At 42.5% G+C, this 20907-nt stretch overlaps 1 protein-coding gene across 1 annotated transcript; it reads left to right on the plus strand.

Annotated features, from left to right (window-relative positions):
- Nucleotides 1–8683: 8683 nt before the first annotated feature.
- Nucleotides 8684–19967, plus strand: LOC311065184 (extracellular calcium-sensing receptor-like; the record flags this gene model as incomplete). Its single annotated transcript, XM_084085401.1, has 9 exons — nucleotides 8684–8687; nucleotides 9507–9787; nucleotides 10636–10722; nucleotides 12069–12338; nucleotides 13179–13385; nucleotides 13630–13905; nucleotides 17319–17546; nucleotides 17632–17755; nucleotides 19054–19967. The coding sequence occupies 9 exons, from the start codon at nucleotides 8684–8686 to the stop codon at nucleotides 19965–19967; spliced, it is 2391 nt and encodes a 796-aa protein (XP_083941527.1).
- Nucleotides 19968–20907: the final 940 nt, after the last annotated feature.

Genomic DNA, 20907 nt, shown 5'->3' on the forward strand with positions numbered 1-20907 from the left:
TAGTAACTTATCTGAAAAGACACAACACATCTGTTCTGTAATACAAATATTTTTTGTTTATTGTCTCCGCCAGGCCGAAAGGCATGGCGAGAGAGTATGTTTTCCACCCCGTCCGTCCGTCCGTGTGTCCGTGTGTGTGTGTGTGTGTGTGTGTGTGTGTGTGTGTGTGTGTGTGTCCGTCCGTCTGTGACTGTCTCCGCCAGGCCGAAAGGCATGGCGAGAGAGTATGTTTTCCACCCCGTCCGTCCGTCCGTGTGTCCGTGTGTGTGTGTGTGTGTGTGTGTGTGTGTGTGTGTGTGTGTCCGTCCGTCTGTGACCAGCTAATCTCTGGCACCGTTGTCTTGATCGCAGCGAAACTGTGCACACACATTCCCTGGATGCCAATTCAGAACCTTTGCCCCAATTTTTTCTCATGGGCCTTTTATAGCGCCACCAGGAGTCCGATTTGTGCAAAACATATTTTTGGACAGTACTCCTACAGATTTTGTCCAAAAATCACGCAAATCGGTACACAGTATCTCTATAGTCATTAAACGAAACGGGTCTTTCAGATTTCTCATATTCCATCCTGATTGGCTAAAAATGCCTTCCAAAGTTTGCAGGAGTGCTCCGTTTTGAAAAAAATGCCTCAAATCATGAACACAGCATGTGATTTCCGTGAAATTTTGCACACTCATTCCCATTAGGCCGAGGAAGAACTACCATTTGAAAATGTTCAAATCAGCCTCATGGTGGCGCTATAACAGGCCGATTCGTGTTTTTACCTATAACTGCACCGATCTGTGTACAACTTTGTATGCACACTCCCTAGAGGTCAAGGAAAAACCGATGCCCTGCATTTTTCACATCTGCCTTCTATAGTGCCACCAGGGGGCCGACTTATGTAAAACACATTATTTTATACTTCTCCTTCCAATTTTATCCAAATTTCACGCAAATCGGTACACATGATCTCTATAGTCATGTGATCATGACGGATCTGTTTGATTTTTCATATTCTATACTGATTGGCTAAGATTGACATCTAAAGTTTGCATTATTGGCTTGTTTTGAACAAAATTCCGCAAATCATGAACGCACCGTCCAATTGCGCTCAAACTTTGCACGCACATTCACACTATGTTGAGGAACAAATGCCACCCTTTTAACATTGGCCTGTTATAGCGCCACCAATAGGTCTAATTTAGCGAAACACATGTTTTTTTAACAAAATGCCTCAAATCATGAATGCAGTCAGTGTCCGATTGTCGTGCAAGGCCTAAGAAGAAATGGCACCCTTTTCACGTTGGCCTATTATAGCGCCACCAGGAGGCCACAATAGCTTACCTGACCTGGCGGAGACCTGTGCTCCGAGGAGCACTTTTTCTAGTTATTATTATTATTATTATTATTACCCTTATTATTATTACTATTATTATTATTACTATTTATTCATTCAGGTATTTAGTTTTACAAATTTACCCTGCAAGCAGAACATGTGAGCTGAGCAGGGAGTTTGGAGGAAAAATAAAATAAAATAAAAAGCAGCCAAAAGCCGACAACCAATAAAAATGGAACTGACTCAAGGGATTAACAATCACTCGTTAAGGATTACAGAGACATTTGAATGACAGAAATCCATTCAGAATTACGTGTGGGTTCTTACTAGACTGGGGACATTACAACACTGTTCTAATCTTATAATGCAGGCCTACAGAGCACAGTGATTTATACATAAGGTTTAATGTTACTGTAGAATTCTATTATACATTTAACATCCTGAATATCACACCAAATAGTTTACTCTCCTCGTTGCTGTCGGGCAGAAACCAGCTAACTCAATTTTGATGCTTTTGCATTTTTTTTCCATAAATCAGGGCCATTGAACACCCTTAACGTCTGTGTGTTGGTAAAACTAAATGTAACCAATGAAAAGCATTAAAAAGTGCTTCTGACAAAACCAGCTAACTCCATTGGATCCTCAAACTTCCTGCTAAACCAGCTAACTTCACCGGATGGTTTTGCTGACTCCAGGCTCCACACCCTTTTGACCTCCAACCTCATTGTGAGCTTGGAGGTCCATTCAGCTGTTCTTATCAATTATGAACGAAACCTCCTAACGCCACTTTTATTTTCATTTCCTGAAAAATTAACATTTTGGAGTATCATAAAAAAGGGGATTCTAGTAGGAAACTTACCACGGGCACTCTGTACAAACCTAGTATTCTAGAGATGGCAATAGAACTTGTCGAGGTAGAAGGACCCACAATTCCAAGCACTGGAGGAGACCCGACACAGCTCTCATCCAATTGAAACTGCTCCTCTCTCCCACTGATCAATGACATTGCTGCACGGAATGTAACTCCAAGCGTGACACAGGTATCATAGATACTATAACCCAGAGTCACATTGGGTAGTAGGCTGGGGTTTCTGTTGATCTCATTAATGGCAAAAGCCATTGTCTGAGCCCATCTGAAGCCTTCAATCCAAAAACTGACACAAAATGACACTGTCACCTTCAATGTCGTTGCTGTCGGGCAGAAACCTTGCATCTTCATATTTCGACCTTGATGTTAATACTTACTTTGTCATACTAAAGTCTCACAAGTCACACAAATAGCCAATCTACAAATGTCAAATGTGACAGATTGTGAGCTTGAAGATCTGCTGTTGTTGCAATTTTATTTTAACTGAAAGTGTTTAAAGGGATAGTTCACCCGCAAAATGACTTTTTTTCTATGGATTAGTCACCCCATGGAGACTTGAATTCATGGATATTTTTTTGTTTTTGTCTCATTCCTAAACCAATAATTTGATGACCGGCAGCGGTTCCGGTAGGAGACACAAAGAGTCTCCTTTGTGTCTCCTACCGGAACCGCTGCCTGCCGGTCGGCTGGTCATCAAATTATTGGCTTAGGAATGCGACAAAAACTAAACAAATATTATAAAAAATAATATAAATAGACTCATGGGGTGACTAATGGATAGAAAAAAATATGTTTTTGGGGTGAACTATCCCTTTAAGTGTCTGTGGGTTATATAAATATTAAACCGATGAAAAGTATTAGCAAGAGCTTGTGAATACATTATAACTACATTGGATCACTCAGAACACAAGTTCCCTTTTCCATTTCCCGAAAAGTAACGGTTTTGGACATACAAGGGTTCCACCCGAGAGGATATGTATATTTGTAGAAATATACAACATCAACTAATGCTGCTACTATACATATATCACAGCAATGTCCCTGTTTTCTTGCATGCTGCTGTATTTGTGATTCTCACCCATAGCAACTGGCCTCCTGTTGCTTGGAGGTGAAAGTCAGCTCAGGAAACACAGAGGAGAAGTGGATGTTAAACAACCCCCCCACAACCACGTCGCCAGCCTTGTGAAATCTGTTGAGATGAAACGGTGCCTGTAACTCACAAGAAGAGGAAGGCGAGGAAGACAAAGGAGAGAATGAAGAGAACGATATCAAATACAAGTACAGGTATGAAAGCAGGCGTGTGTCTAGAGAAGCCCTCATGACTGTCCTCCTCGGTCTAACACCCTCCCCTCCTCTCTAAATCCATTGTCCAGTTGCTAAGCTTTATACGCGGCGCTGTGCCATCCCCTGAGCCAATGTCTGCCACTACGTAATGTTTCACAACACCCATCTGGACAGAGGCAGGAGGCAGGACAGAATATGTTAACAATGCTTTCATCAAACTTGTGTGTGTCCTGTAATGTGTCAATGGCACTGTCATGTCTTACCATGGTTACATTGAACCAGGGGCGTCACTACCGTCACGCAGACAACACGGTTAAGTTGGGGCCCACCCAGAAATAAATAAATAAAACAATTATATATAGAAAAAAAATAATTATGAATTAAAAAATAAACCTGGGTGGGCCCTTAACATTGTAATTGTTAAGTAGTTGTTACAAAACCGTTGTTTATGTACCCAAAATCCGTCACAAACCCACAAAAAAAGTATCAGAAACCACAAATAACCGCAACATTTTCGTCCGAGAGCACATGCGCGCGCGCGCGAGCATGAGCATGTGGGCCCGCTGTGACCACCTCGTGTCGGGGCTACTGTTGCCTTGTTACGCGACTGCATTGAACTATTTACCCACTGTAGGCCAGGAAATACGTTATGGATTTAAGAGAAGCAGTGGTGACACTAACATTTAAGTACTCTTCGGGAACTCTTCGGACAAAAAAATAAATAAACACCACTCTACGACGTGGACCTGGCGGATCACGTCTGCGACCCCTCTCGCGGATGAGGCCATGGAGCGAGCTATCCTCCGTTCATCCACCAGATGGCACCGTCGCACCACAACAGTCCAGACAAGGTAGGGTGGACACCCCTACGAATGGGAAGGCTACACATGAGACCGTTTCAACGGTGGGTGACGGGCCGTCACCCACCGTCACTGACGGCCCTGGGTGTTCCCAGCCGCCGTCTCTATCGCATAGGTCCTCGGCGAGCCCAGGAGAATCTGGGCTCCGCCGTGGCCCCCTCCTTTGAAATTCTCTCTCGGGCCAATTGCCAACTTTTCCCAGCCCGGATATATGGACCAGCGTGCGGACGCTGGGGACGGAACGCAGCAGGCCGCCCCGGATTGCGGGCCTGCCGGCGGCCGCTAGTCGAAGCACTGTGGCCCAGGAACCAGGCCGCCCGAAGGCCGTGGAACCCACACTATTCTGACTGAATGGCATTCATAGCCCGCCTCTTGCAAGGGCCCGCCGGCACCTCTGGTGCTCGGTGGACGCTGCTTGCAGCCTGCGGGCCCGACCAGGCGCGGAGGGACCATGTGCGGAGAGGCCCCGTTGGCCTGTCCTCCGCACTCCTCCGCGGCCTAGCGAGACCGAGGCGCCCCGTCTGCCCTAGTTGCCCTGTCACGGACCGCCCGAGGGTTCCCGCGGTCGGCCTCGCCTCGAGCCCCATCACGGGGCTTGGCGAGGAGATCCGTTTGCCGTGGGGACGCGAAGGCGCGCTCCGGAGACTCCGTTTCTCAAACCCTACGTTCGTCGCGTACTCCTGCGACCGACCAAACCGCTGCGAAGCGGACCAGGGACCCCCGGGGGTCCCCGGTCCACCTCCGCGCCCAGGGACGGTTGTCGGACTGGTGGGCTTTCGGAGCAGCGGGCCTTCGCTACGTAGCCCTTGTTTTTGCCGCGCCACGTAGCCCTTGTTTCTACGTTCTGCCTGCACTCCGACCAGCAAAGCTGAGCGCTTGAACTTGATTCTTGAACTTGCCGTGATAATGAGAAGGAAGGCTACTAGCTTGTAGGCTACTACTATACGTCATTCTCCTCATCCATTTTAGTTGTGGAGGTATTGTTTCAATTGCTCTGCTATCAATGAATCTGTAATCAACGTATGACATTAATAATACAAATATCATTACAATGTAGTTACAAATGGATGGTACAAACTGATACGTTTGAAATCACCTTACATTAACCGGAATGCACTTCAATGGTGCAATCACTCCACACCAAATCACCTAAAATAGCCGATTTAAAAGGACTGAACAAGGAACGTGTCGCGATGCGATCTGACGCGTTGTCACAATGTTAACTTGTAGATCTGCTCTTTTTGGAGAAGGTTCACATAATTCTACTCTACATACGACATCATTATAGGGAAAGTGGGCATCTGTATTAAAGGTATTACACTTACACTATTGACAATCTCATCAAATAAACAATTAAATCTTAACAGCTGATTTATCAAGGCATTGACCCATGTCATATTTAATTGGTGTTATTGTACTGTTTCAACCTTGTGGTCTTTGAATGGCCTCTAAGGCCTGTGTTAATTAAATAACAACACTGTTTGTGTCTTTGTGGAGCTGCCTGGCAGATGACGTAACTCAGCTAAGGGACTGTCATTTGGGACACAACTGAGTTGAAGATGCCCTAGGCTTCACTCTTGTTTTCCCTTAGGAGAGTGGCCACCCAAGAAATCTGGCCTCCAATTTTTCTCAGAAGACTGGCACCTGAGGTGAAATCTTTTTTTGGGGGAAGATTGGGCACTTTTTTGGACCGGGTAATACTCTGATTAACAAATTGCAAAACTCACCAAGCCAAAAGCCATGGTGGAGTTGGACTCAGACTTGAATGTTAACAGCCACATTAAAAAGACAATTACAAAGTCAACCTAATAACCATAGTGATACTAATGAAGAGTATATCAAGAATTTAAGGACTTTTGTCTCTGCTGGATTTTGAAATTACTGCATTCGTCTTCAGTAGACTTCCCAGAATCAGAATTTTAATTTTTCCGCAGCACGGAAAAAAATTACACTTCACCGGCGCATTTCACGCGATAGTTCTGTCTTATTTCACTTTCTCCATGCCGTTTGGTGCCCCCCCAAGGTTGGTCAAGCATAAAGTGAGGGGGCAGAATTTGCAACTGAGGGTGCCAGGCCCCCTCAGGCACCCCCGTGGCGCCGGGCCCGGCTCTAAGCGCTTTACAATGGTTCATTCATTCATACAGGGGGGGGGGACATTGGGAGGTGAAGTGGCGAACAGTCAACGCCAGCGTCCTCACTTTTCCCACATTCACACACCAATGGTGGCAAGCTAGCGCCGATCGAATCATTGGAGGCAATGTAGGGTTGCTGAGCAATGGACTGCCGATCCCAACCCTCCGTGATCTAATCCCACTGCCGGCACTCTTTTTTTCCCACAACCGACTGAATCTTTTTTGCCGATAAAGTATAGTTTTGGACCGCGACGGAGGCGCGCCGTCTCAAGCAAACTTGAGCCACGAGAGGCACCGCCAAGCGAGCTAAAGCGAGTGAGTCGCCGTGCCGAACATTGCAAAGTTCACTTGAGCCGGCTCAGCACCGTCCGAGTTATGTACCGATAGGCACAGAATTGTGTTTTGGGTTGAGTGTTTGCCCCAGCTGCCACTCAAAGTGACTACTGGCCAATCACAGCGCGTCTTTTCCAGGACTTGTCAGAATCTAGTTGTATAAAAATATCACGTGGCTGGTGGTAGTCCGGCTATGTTGGGGTGAAATTTAAAGTCACAGTGGATGCAACTTGAAGGTACATTATCTGCTCACACAGTCCTGTTAGCCTCATGTCCACCACAGGGACCAAATTATTTCTACTGGTTATTGGACATAACTTGAAGGGACTTTGCCCGCGTGCATGTCCACAAACCTCAACCAATTAAGGCTTCATTTTGGTTGACTAGTGACACGAAACTAGTGACACGAAACTCACACCAGTGTGCCTGATTTGTGGCCGTTCAGAATCTGACCAATTTGGGGTCAACGCTCTTTGGCCACCTGGAATTTTTTTGCCGGTAGACATCGGGCCTGCAGATTCTCCTTTAACCTTCCCCTTTGACCCGGGAAAAGGTTACTAGAGCTAAATGTAGGTACATTCTTAAAGAGCACCCTATGGGATGAATAACTGTTAAATTGTGTTTGGTGTTTCTCTAACCTTCAGAACTGGAGGTTCTTTGGGTTACGTTTTGTTTTTTGGTTGCAAAAGCTATTGCTATTGTAACTGCTCCCGGGTGTCGTCTACATTCCGGCTGTCATATAAAAAATATCAGCAAAAAGGTCTAAAAAACATTGTGCATGTATGCATGCATACGTCTTTTCATGCATCTGAATCTTGATTGACCTGTGTGTCACTTGTATTCATTCATGCAAAACAGCATCTGGCTGAAAAGAGAAAAGTTGAACATGATATACTTTTTTTTTTTTTACCATTGAGCTAGTAGATCTGGCCTGCTTGCTTGGGGGTTAATTTGAATCTTGATCATCAGGTCAAAATTTGTGTCAGATCCTGTGTCTATAGGTGAAACATGACCTTTGACATAATCTAAACGTCTCAATAAAAGAGCAGGGAGACAAAATACAACCACCCTAATTGTATGAGTTAGATTGTCTTAACATACTCTATACAGATTGGACAAAAATACATTTTGTTCATTAAAAATGTTACATAGTGAGGCTTTAATGTAAGGTGTTAAGACTTGGATCATGTCATGTATTTCACAGTAATTTTGTCACTGAAGTTGTAGGTGTTATGTTTTGTTTTGATTCCCTGTTGGAATGTGACTCTCTCTTCGGCCACTAATAGGCAGGTAAGCCGTAGTGTATATAGTTTGTCAGGAAAATGTCACTGCTTTTAAAGATAACAAATATTGGCGAGAGTTTCTGTTAACCCTTTGAGTGCTAAAAACCATCCAGACCGTTTTTGAAAAGCTATGCGTGGAGTGCCATAAAAAATAAATACAACGCAGATCTCAATACATTATTTTGATATGAAAGCATTGCTAATGTATGTTAAGCTCTGCCTCTACTTATGGTCCAGATGGGTGTTGTGAAACATTACGTAGTGGCATACGTTGGCAGAGGGGATGGCACAGCACTGTGTATAAAACTTAACAACTGGACAATGGATTTAGAGAAGGGGGGAGGGTGTTAGACAGAGGAGGACAGTCATGAGGGCTTCTCTAGACACACACCTGCTTTCATACCTGTACTTGTATTTGATATTGTTCTCTTCATTCTCTCCGTTGTCTTCCTCTCCTTCCTCTTCTTGTGAGTTACAGGCACAGTTTAATCTAAACAGATTTCACAAGGCCGGAGACTTGGTTCTGGGTGGCTTATTTCCAATACACTACTCCTCTGTCTTCCCTGAGTTGTCTTTCACCTCCAAGCAACAGGAGCCCGCTTGCTATGGGTGAGTATCACAAATACAATAGAGAGCAAGAGAAAACAGGGACCTTGTTTTGATAATGTTGTACGAGGATTAGTTGATGTTGTATATTGTATGTTTACAAAAGAAACATATTGTCACTTTCGGTTGGAAATATAGTAAATATATATGTCTATGTTACTTTTCATGAAATACATAACCTGCATGTGTGCCAATGGATCCAATGGATGCATTATTATTTAGTCAGAATCTCCTAATAGTATGCATTGGTTCAATATTTATAAATCTTACGGATATACACTTAACCACGTTAACCACAAATTAAAAAAAAGCAAACATAGCAGATCTACAAGCTCACATATCACATGGTGTTGTGAGCTTGTACAGCAGCGATTGTTTGCTACTTTTGTGTGACACTGTAGTGTGACAAAGTAGGGCAACTCATTTCCAAAACAAAAATATACACAATTTAAATGATGGGAAGCCTGCAGAGATAGTTCAGGCAGACTTCTATGAAGTTTTTTTGTGCTCCCACCACCACCCCAGCATTCACCTGTCCACCTGTGGGCTCTGTTTCTGTGATTCCCTGATGGGGGTCTATTTCATTCCATTCCCTGTTAAATCTAGTTGGCAAATAATTTATTATAATTCATGCTTACAGGGAAATGAATGAAATGAGACAGAGCCGTGACGCCAAATATGCTTACATTTATGCTCATCAATAAATATATTTATTCAATCCAAGAGTTGTCTGACTGAAATATGGAGATACAAGGTTTCTGCCCGACTGCAACGATATTCAAAGTTACAGCGTATTTGTATGTGTTAGTTTTCACCTCGAAGGGTTCAGACCGGCCCAGATAATGGTTTTTGCCATTAATGAGATCAACAGAAACCCCAGCCTACTACCCAATGTGACTCTGGGATATAGCATCTATGATACCTGTAGCACGCTTGGAGTTGCATTCCGTGCAGCAATGTCATTGGTCAGTGGCAGAGGGGAGCAGTTTCAATTGGATGAGAGCTGTGTTGGGCCCCCTCCAGTGCTCGGAATTGTGGGTCCTGCTACGTCAACAAGTTCTGTTGCCCTGTCTAGAATACTAGGTTTGTACAGAGTGCCCGTGGTAAGTTTCCTACTCTAATCCGATTTACTATGACATATCTCTGCTGTCCGGCAGAAACCAGCTAACTCCAAAATGTTCATTTTTTTGGAGTTAGGAGGTTTTGTTCATCATTGATAAGAACAGCTGAATGGACCTCCAAGCTCACAATGAGGTTGGAGGTCAAAAGGGGGTGGAGCCTGGTGTCAGCAAAACCAGCTAACTCTGGTGGAGTTAGCTGGTTTAGCAGAAAGTTTGAGGATCCAATGGAGTTAGCTGGTTTTGTCAGAAGCACTTTTTAATGGTTTTCATTGGTTCAATGTTTGTTTTACCAACACACAGACGTAAAGGGTGTTCAATGGCCCTGATTTATGATACATCTTGTGTTTGGTCTTTTTACCATTTGAAAGACATAAACATATTCACTTAGCCTACAGCAGAGCATGTGAGCAGAGAGGGCAGGTTGTGAATGGAGTGTGAAGCAGGTTTTCACAAGGATGGAGTGCAATGCATCTGTGTTAAAAAAAAAGAAAAGTAAATATCCACGTCTCTTAGTAAATTGTATAGCTTAGTAATTTGTTAGGGGTTCAAACTTGCTGTTTTGTGACAGTGCCGCTGTCCATGGTGCTTAAAGGATGCATGTACTGTAGGTGTATTCAGTCTACATCGTGATTATAGGGTAGGGTAGAGGTGCAGTGTTTGTGTTGAAACATCACATTGACCTCCAATTGCTTTCAGCTCACATGGTCTGCTTGCAAGGGGAACAAATATAATAATGATAACAACAACAACAACAACAATATGAATATGAATACAGTATCAGAAAACAAAAATAAATATTACAGGACAGCTGTTGTGTGCCTTCTTTTCAGATAAGTTACTATGCTGTTTGCTCCTGTCTGAGTAACGTGGATCAGTTCCCATCCTTCTTTAGAACAATCCCAAGTAATGGCTTCCAGGTGAACTTCTACACACAATGTGTTGGTGTCTAGTAGTTCATGTTCCACACACACACACACACACACACACACACACACACACACACACACACACACACACACACACACACACACACACACACACACACACACACACACAAAACATTGTTCCAGCGCAGCGATTCCCAACGATATTGCATGACAGCCCCCATATAATAGATTTTTTAAATATAGATAATATAACATTAAAGGAGTAGTTCACCCAAAATAAATGAATTATTTCCTATCAATTACACACCCCATGAAGCATTGAAATCGGATTTCTGGCTTCAATCAAATTATTGGCTTAGGACTAATATGGGGCGTGTAATTGATAGAAAATACGTATTTCTTTGGGTGAACTACTGCTTTAACATGTTATATCATCTATATTTTGTTTGTACATAATTATGTATTTAGACAAATGACATGATATTTTTTACTTGAAAAGCTTGAAAACAAGTGTTCATTGTGATGATAAGTATACTACGTTATTTCCATTGAGCAAAGATTTGAGTTAAAAGTGTTCGCTTAAAAAATGTTGCAGATAAAGATTTGCACACATTTTCACGATTTTTCAAAAAATAGCAGATCTACAAGCTCGTAGCGCGGCACTCGGTGCCGCGCTATGAGCTTGTAGATCTGCTATTTTTTAATAGCCCAAAGTGTAAAATAATGCTTTTTTAGCTCAAAAAATGACAAAGTTCCAGGTCTCAATGGGTTAACACAGGCTGCCGTGGTCAGATGGGAGGGCCACAAACGCTTTAGAGATTTTCAAGCCAGCCCTGATCCAGAAAAGCTTCAGAACTACTGCTGGAAATGAAGATTCACTGATTTGCCACTGTGTGAATAATCTAACCCAAGTACTTATCCCCCCCCCCCCCCCCCCCCAGTGGTGGAAAAAGTACTCACATGTTTTATTTAGGTAAAAGCATCAATAAGTACGCATTATGCAGAATGTCCCGTTTCAAATATATACAAATCTTTTGAAAATAGACAAGCTCACAATGCGTCCCATCGCGACGCATTGTGAGCTTGTAGATCGGCTATTTTCAAATGGCAGAAATGTATATAGGGCTTGACATGGTTAATGTAGGTTTTGTAATAATAATCTAAATCTACAAAGTAACTATAGTAATTCAAGTTTTCAAATAATTGTGGTGGAGTAAAAGTACAATATTTGCCTTTGAGATGTAGTGAAGTAGAAGTATTGACATTTTTAAATACTCCAGTAAAGTAAAAAAAAAAAAGCTCAAAATTGTACAGTACTTGAGTAAATGTACTTAGTTACTTCACGCCACTGATCCCTCCATTATTTTTCCAATCAGGTGCGAGCTATGCTCCAGATTATGAGGCGGTTTGAGTGGACTTGGGTCGGAGTGTTGTTTAGTGAGGACGATGGTGGCCGGGATGCTGGCCTATCGTTCCAGTCTGACCTGGTCCAGTCTGGTTTGGGTTGTGTGGCTTATTCAGAGGCTCTGCCCTGGGACAATGACCTGGCTAAACTTCAGAGGATCGTCACTGCGATGAAGAAGTCCACAGCTCGCGTGGTCATCGCCTTTGCATACATGATCTATATGTCCAATCTCATGGAGGAGGTTTGTGTTACGATACACGCTAATTTCCCAATTAGAGGGAATCTGAAATGAATTATTTGTAAGTAAAGACTTTCCTTCCCCTCCTATAAAATATTATTCAGTGTAACGTAGGTGTTTAAATAGAATACAATAAAAGTATGCCATTTTTTATAATTGCAAGGTTGTGTAAGTTTATCAATTATTAGACCAGAGAATCAGAAAATGTGACGGTTTGTTACGAAAACATTGTAATAATAGGAATTACATTTAATCAATAGTTATGGGGTGTAGTGAACTAAATATTGTCATTCAGTTTTGTAACACACCTTCAACAACTTGAGCGTTGTAACCGTGACACATCAATAACGTAATAAAATAATGAAAAACGACCTTGTGATTATGAAAAATTGGCATCTTTTTATTTTATTATTCTCTTTACGCTACATTAGATGACAGCACTACGTATGATTGTGAAACTAGTCGGATTGAAAAAAGGGCACCCGTTTTCACCGACAGAGGTGCGCCGTCTGAAGGGGACTTGTGCCACGAGAGGCACCACCGAGCGAGCTTATAGGCTAGCGAGTCGCCGTGCCAAACGTTGCAAAGTCACCTCCGTCCGACTCAGCGCCGTCTGAGTTGTGTTATGAATCGTAAATCACCCCCCCCCCCACCCTCCCCCCTCCCCCAGTCTCGGTACCTCCGAGACGTCAACACCGCCGGTCGCGCGCGGACAAGGACCAGCCCCCCCCACCCCCACCCCTGGTGAACTCAAAGAAAACGAGCACTGTACACTCAAGACTGGTTTTCCAATCACACTGTAACATATACTTTTTTTTTATTTTATTTCAACTCAATAAAAAGGTGGTTAAGCAGAATGTGACAGGTCTGCAATGGATGTTACCCGCCGCTGCGGGTTGGTGGAAGGACCCTTATCTCCGGTCTCCTCACTACCTGCCGTACCTGAGAGGCACCCTGGGTTTTGCCATTCGTCGTGGAGAGATACCGGGTCTCAAGGATTTCTTGTCAAAAATACATCCTGACCCAGACAACAGCCATGAAGATAACATAGTGAGTATTTTTGTTTAATGTTGCATTGAAAGGTAGGGTAAGTGAAACAAAAGGTTTAAGTATTGTTTTTTTTGTTTTTTTTTGTTAAAAGGTTAAAGCACTACAGTATATTGTCATAGTAATCATTGCTATAGACTGTTTGTTCAGTAACAGGGGTCTCCTCGGCTCCAGCTCTTTAATAAATACAAAATACATTTCCAGGTGGGTGGCCAAATTTCCAAAGTCTTCATTGTTGTTTCATCAGGTGAGGCAGTTTTGGGAGCACACATTTCAGTGTAAATTCGCACCCCTTCCGTCAGAGTGGGTGGATGCTGGTGGAGGGATGTGTACTGGACAAGAGGACCTTGGAACAGCAGAAACAACACTTTTGGACGTGTCTGACCTCAGGGCTGTGTATAATGTGTACAAGGCTGTGTATGCCCTGGCCCATGCCCTCCATGACATGTTGCAATGTGTGCCAGGAAGAGGGCCTTTCACTGGGCACAGCTGTGCCAGTTTGCAGACAGTACAGCCATGGCAGGTGAGATGTTAATTCACAGTTTACCTGTTAATGTTTCTAGTTGGATTCAAATGCTGAATACTAATGAAAATGTAAATATAGCATTGGAGAAAAACAAGAACAAATTGACATATAGTAGGATCTTTCGTGTATCATCAGATGACCAGCTCAGTACAGTGCAGTCATGCCCTTGTCTCTGGTCCTACGTCGAAGAGGCTGACTTCTAAAGGTGGTCTGTATGGGGGGCAGGCAGTGGTGGAAAGTAACTAAGTACATTTACTTAAGTACCGTACTTAAGTACAATTTTGAGGTATTTGTACTTGAGTATTTCCAATTTCCAACACTTTTACTTCTACTCCACTACTTCATCTCCAAATATTGTACTCCCACTACATTTATTTGAAAACGTTAGTTAGTTACTTTATAGATTTTGATTATTATTACAACATGTACAGTAACCACTTTAGCCCTATATATATATATATATATATATATATATATATATATATGCGACGCATTGTGAGCTTGTAGATCTGCTATTTTCAAAAGATTTGTATACATTTGAAAACTTGAAATGGGACATTCTACTTTAAGTACATTTGGATGCCAATGCTTTTGTACTTTTACTCAAATGCGTATTTCTGGACTTTATGGACTTTGTAACAGAGTATTTCTATATTGCAGTATTGATACTTTTACTTGTGTAAAAAACGTGAGTACTTTTTTCCACCACTGGGGGCAGGGGGTAATTATGTGTCCTTCTGAAGGTGGTCTGTATTGGAGGCAGGTTCCACTTGCTGCCCACTGGGAGGCGCCAAAGGTGCATCAAACAGACTTAACAACAGCTTCTTCCCCAAAGCCATCACCATGATGAATGCAAAGATGCATTGATCCCTCCTCTGCCCCCTGACAACAGAGTATAGTTATTGTCTCCGCCAGGCCGAAAGGCATGGCGAGAGAGTATGTTTTACCCCCTGTCCGTCCGTCCGTGTGTCCGTGTGTCCGTCCGTCATTCGATCTGTCTGTGTACAGCTAATCTCCGGCACCGTTGGCTTGCTCGCAGCCAAACTGTGCACACACAGTCCCTGGATACCAGAGCAGAACCTCTGCCCCAAATTTTTCACAGGGGCCTGTTATAGCGCCACCAGGAGGCCGATTTGTGCAAAACACATTTTTTGACAGTACTCCTACAGATTTTGTCCAAAAATCCCACAAATCGGTACACAGTATCTCTACAGTCATTAAACGAAACGGGTCTTTCAGATTTCTCATATTCCATCCTGATTGGCTAAAAATGTCTTCCAAAGTTTGCAGGAGTGCTCCGTTTTGAACAAAATGCCTCAAATCATGAACACAGCATGCACTTTCCGAGAAATTTTGCAAGCACATTCCCATTAGGCCGAGGAAGAACTACCATTTGAACATTTTTAAATCAGCCTCATGGTGGCGCTATAACAGGCCGATTCGTGTTTTTACCTATAATTGCACCGATCTGTGTAAAACTTTGTATGCACACTCCCTATAGGTCAAGGAAAAACCTTTGCCCTGCATTTTTCACATCTGCCTTTTATAGCGCCACCAGGAGGCCGACTTGTGTAAAACACATTTTTTTATACTACTCCTTCCAATTGTATCCAAATTTCACGCAAATCGGTACACATGATCTCTATAGTCATGTGATCACGACGGATGTGTTTGATTTTTCATACTCCATACTGATTGGCTAAGATTGACATCTAAAGTTTGCATTATTGGCTTGTTTTGAACAAAATTCTGCAAATCATGAACGCACCGTCCAATTACGCTCAAACTTTGCACACACATTCACACTATGTTGAGGAACAAATGCCACCCTTTTAACATTGGCCTGTTATAGCGCCACCAACAGGTCTAATTCAGCAAAACACATGTTTTTGACTCAAATCATGAATGCAGTCAGTGTCCGATTGTCGTGCAAGGCCTAAGAAGAAATGGCACCCTTTTCACGTTGGCCTATTATAGCGCCACCAGGAGGCCACAGTAGCCTACCTGACCTGGCGGAGACCTGTGCTCCGAGGAGCACTTTTTCTAGTTATTAGTGCAGTGCTATTGCATTACACATTTTTACAATTGTACAAATTCTTTACTTAAGTAAAAGTACCAATACTGCAATATAAAAATACTCTGTTACAAGTAAAAGTCCAGAATTCAAAATGTACTTGAGTAAAAGTACAAAAGTATTGGCATCAAAATGTACTTAAAGTACCAAAAGTAAAACTACAAAAATATTTGAAAATAGCAGATCTACAAGCTCACAACGCGTCGCATCGCGACGCGTTGTGACCTTGTAGATCGGCTATTTTCAAATAGCCTAGGTATAAAATAGGGCTAAAGTGGTTAATGTATGTTTTATAATATAATAATTTATATCTGAAAAGTAACTAGTAACTAAAGTTTTCAAAAGTAAAGTACAAATACCTCAAAATTGTACTTAAGTACAGTACTTAAGTAAATGTACTTAGTTACTTTCCACCACTGCATGTGGTCATGACTTCGTCTCTGGTCCTACGTCGAAGAGGCCAAATTCTAAAGGTGGTTTGTATAGGGGGCAGGTGGTATCATAAGTTCTTCTGAAGGTGATCTGTATAGGGGGCACGTGGTAATTATATGTTATTCTGAAGGTGGTCTGTATAGAGGGCAGGTGGTAATTACTGTATATGTTTGGCGTTCTTCAAACTCGTATGCTGAGCTGTCTGCCAAGCCCCACTTCTTCGTAGATTATTTGAAGCAGCCGACCCCAATGTGTAGGTGTTTCAGCCAGGTCCATTGCCGGCGTGGTAGGTCCTGACCTTTGACACCATCTCCCGGGTCCCAGATGTATTACAGAAATGTTATATTACTTTTTGCAGAGAAATAGCCATCATAGGCTCCTGGCAGCCATCTTGGATATACTAAAATCCATTGAGAAACCGTTTGCATCAATTTATTTGTTTTCATATATTGATCCGGCTAGTGCAGGGGTCTTCAACGTTTTCAGGCCAAGGACCCCCTAGCTGAGAGAGAGATGAAGCAGGGACCCCCTCTATATTGTATACAATTGTGTTTCAGATTAAACATTTTTGCTGCTCTTTTGCGGCTCTTTTTTCCCTCTACACCTATACCTCTTTGCCAAAAAATAGCAGATCTACAAGCTCACAACGCCTCGCAGTGCGAGGCGTTGAGAGCTTGTAGATCGGCTATTTTAAAGTTCTCCTCAGAAAAGTGATGCTAGGGTTCAAGTGGTTAATGTAAAAAAATATATATCACACAAAGATTTGGCGGACCCCCTGTAGTAACTCTGAGGACCCCATAGGGGTCCCGGACCCCTGTTGAAGACCCCTGGTCTAGTGTATATTGTATTCAGTAGGTTTTTAAAGTGTCTTGCCCTTCATGCTTTTGTTTGTCACCATTTATAGCTTGTGTATTACCTGGAAAAGGTCAACTTCACCACATCATTTGGTGATCATGTATCATTTGATGAGAAAGGTGACGCTTTACCAATCTATGATGTCATGAACTGGGCGTGGCTCCCCGATGGAAGCACAAAGATTCACAATGTAGGTGTGGTCAAGAAGTCAGCCTCTGGAGATGAAGAATTCATCCTTGATGAAGACAAAATCTACTGGAACTTTGAATCCAATAAGGTAATTTCAGCTTCCTAAAATAACTAAGGTTGAGCTCATGATGTTAGTTTAGACTGAAATTGATGATTGTTACTTTCCTCTGCAGCCTCCTCGGTCAGTGTGCAGTGAGAGCTGTTCTCCTGGAACTCGTGTGGCCAGAAGGAAAGGAGAACCTGTCTGCTGCTTTGACTGCATTGCTTGTTCTGAGGGAGAGATCAGCAATCAGTCTGGTTAGTTCACATTACTGGTCTATTCAGACTGGTTTGTTTAAATACTAGTCCATTCAGACTGGTAGGTTTACATTAGTAGTCCATACCAGACGAAGTTTGCACACAAACTACGTGCAGACTTTGCACTTGGGACCACAAATGTCACTACAAGTTAAAAATCAGCTTAAATCATTTTCAGACTGATACAATTCCCCAGAGAACAGCCACATGTACTGTATTAGTGTATCAAAGTCCCTGTCGCCATTTAGTCATTATAGGACGCTGAGTGCTACTGTGGGTTGTTGACATAACTTATTAGATCGTTTTGTAATTGACCACACACACTACACTCACTGTGTCCGTGTGCGTGTGCGTGCGGGTGTGTGCCTGTGTGCGAGTGTGTGCGTTTGTGCGTGCATGAGTGTGCAGTCAGGACTAATCCTATTTTGGGATGGTGCAGTCATGCAACATTTCCTTATTAGTATAATGTGCACACATTATGTGCCAATTACTTACAAACCAGGATATACATGTCTTTCTTTTAGCCAACTTCAAAGGTGAATGCATTGTTTTCCAGGTGTTTTTTTTTTCTTTCTTTCTTTTTTTTTATTTGGTCATGCCCATTGTTCCACCCCCTTGTAGCTGTGAGCTTGGAACGTTTATGGGTGAATCGTCCCAGGTACATGTTACATACAGTACATGTTACATGTTACGTACAAATTACAGCGGCATATGGTGGATTTGCGTTGAAAAATGTAGTTGAAAAAATGTAGTTTGCCAACTTTTTCTCAAAAACGCTTACAGGGTCACAATGTTGAAGTTGCAGTCCTGACTAATAACCCGCAGCCTAGATACAGCATGCTACTATAAAGAGGAGAGCACAGTTAGGCAATTGGAAACACCTGCTGATCAATTAACCATGGCAGTGGTCCCATGATTTTCTCCCCGTTACTCCACTAACAGTGGTCTTAATTGAGTGAGAGTTCACAGAAATGCTAATAAAAAACTTAAATGCTTCACTCACTGCCTTATATTCAATGCCTGTGTGCAATTTCAAATCAATAAATTATTGGAAATGATTGGTCAACCCATTGAGGAGAGAAATGGTGGAGGGCATTTCCACCCACAGCAGAGATTTAAGTGAGAGTTCACAAACATTCGGACGGACGGACAGACAGACAGACATAAGGAAGGAAAGAGGTTTCCACATGCATTGTAGGCTAGTAGAATATAGTAGGATTATAGTACGACGTAGCAATGTAGGTTATCTTTGGGACGATACTTCTTATCTGTATCTTTAACCTTGAGGTTTTTGTTAGATTCTACAGAGTGCATCAGTTGTCCAGAGGACTTCTGGTCTAATCCCCAGCGTGACCAGTGTGTCCCTAAGAGCATGGAGTTCCTCTCCTACCATGAGGGCCTGGGTATCTCCTTGACAACCATCTCATTGCTAGGCACACTTATGTGTGCCATTATCATGGGAATCTTCATCTATCACAAAGACACACCCATGGTGCGCGCCAACAACTCGGAACTCAGCTTCCAACTATTGTTGTCACTCAAACTATGTTTCTTGTGCTCACTTCTGTTCATTGGCCGTCCCAGACTCTGGACTTGTCAGCTGAGGCATGCAGTATTTGGGATCAGCTTTGTGCTGTGTGTCTCGTGTATCCTGGTAAAGACTATGGTGGTGTTGGCTGTGTTCAAGGCCTCCAAGCCTGGGGGTGCAGACATTATGAAGTTTTTCGGTGCTATACAGCAGAGAGGAACAGTTCTGGCTCTTACCTCCATCCAGGCAACAATCTGCACAGCCTGGCTTGTGTCTGCCTCACCAACTCCTCATAAAAACACACAATACCACAGTGATAAGATAGTCTATGAGTGTGAAGTGGGATCAACAGTTGGTTTTGCCGTGTTACTAGGTTATATTGGTTTACTGGCACTCCTCAGCTTCATCCTAGCATTCATGGCAAGGAATCTTCCAGACAACTTCAATGAAGCCAAGTTCATCACTTTCAGCATGTTGATCTTCTGCGCCGTGTGGATAGCCTTCATCCCAGCATATATCAGCTCTCCAGGCAAATATGCAGACGTAGTGGAGGTATTTGCTATTTTAGCATCTAGTTTTGGCCTTTTGGTGGCACTGTTTGGACCAAAATGCTACATAATTATTTTAAAACCTGAGAGAAACACTAAGAAGTCCATCATGGGCCGCCATGCCACCAAGATGTAGAAGTAGAAATTCAATGACACACTTTCTGTGATTTTTTTTTTTTTTTTTTACAATAAGTGTAATCCGGTCAGAGATGCAAACATCTATTATCTATGATAAAGAAAAGTTGGTGAAAAGTTGACTACCCTTCCTTAAAATATGGTACAAGAGATAGTCATATACAGTTAGGTAAAATGTAAAGATTAATTTTAGAATAACTTTTACCACAATGAAAGGTTGCTTTTAGAATAACTTTTACCTGCAGTCATTTAGCTTAAAACCCCATTTAGACCTGATACAGATTCTAAAAATGCCTTCCTGACCTAAGTTTTCTGAAAAAAATCAAAAATTACAAACAAAATATGTTGCTATATACTGTACAACAACAACAACAACAACAACAACAACAACAACAACCCCAAAAGGGGTTCTCGGATTGAAAGATATAGTTACATATAGGGGTTCCAGGTCTAAATTGGTTAAGACTAATGTTTGCTGATACAGTGCAGGTTCTGAAAGGCTGAGTGGACTATTTCAACACAGGATAAATCAGGATGTCACACAGAGACATACTGCACATTCCTCTGAATCTATGACTGTTGCAACTTTGTTACTTTGTACTAATGAGCGTGCTTGTCAGGTGACTTTGTATTTCCTGATACCAAACGAGCAAGACAGATATGTCCTTTTTTTTTTTTTTACATATTCCATCCTCATTGTTTAAGATTGGCTTCCAAAAGACTGGCACGTTTTGAACAAAATAATTCAAATCATGAACGCAGCATCCGATTGCTGTGAAACATTGCTGGCCCACAATAAGCTACCTGCCCTGGCGGTGACCTGTGCTCTGAAGAGCTAATGTTTCTATTTTCAACCATAAATTATTTATCCATTAATCTAACTTTAAATAAAACTGTGATGCCACAGGAATTTCTATGATGTGATGTATTCAATAATTGAA

This window comes from Gymnoscopelus microlampas (genome assembly GCF_963454915.1).
Source record: "Gymnoscopelus microlampas genome assembly, chromosome: 17".
NCBI classification, from domain to species: Eukaryota; Metazoa; Chordata; class Actinopteri; order Myctophiformes; family Myctophidae; genus Gymnoscopelus; species Gymnoscopelus microlampas.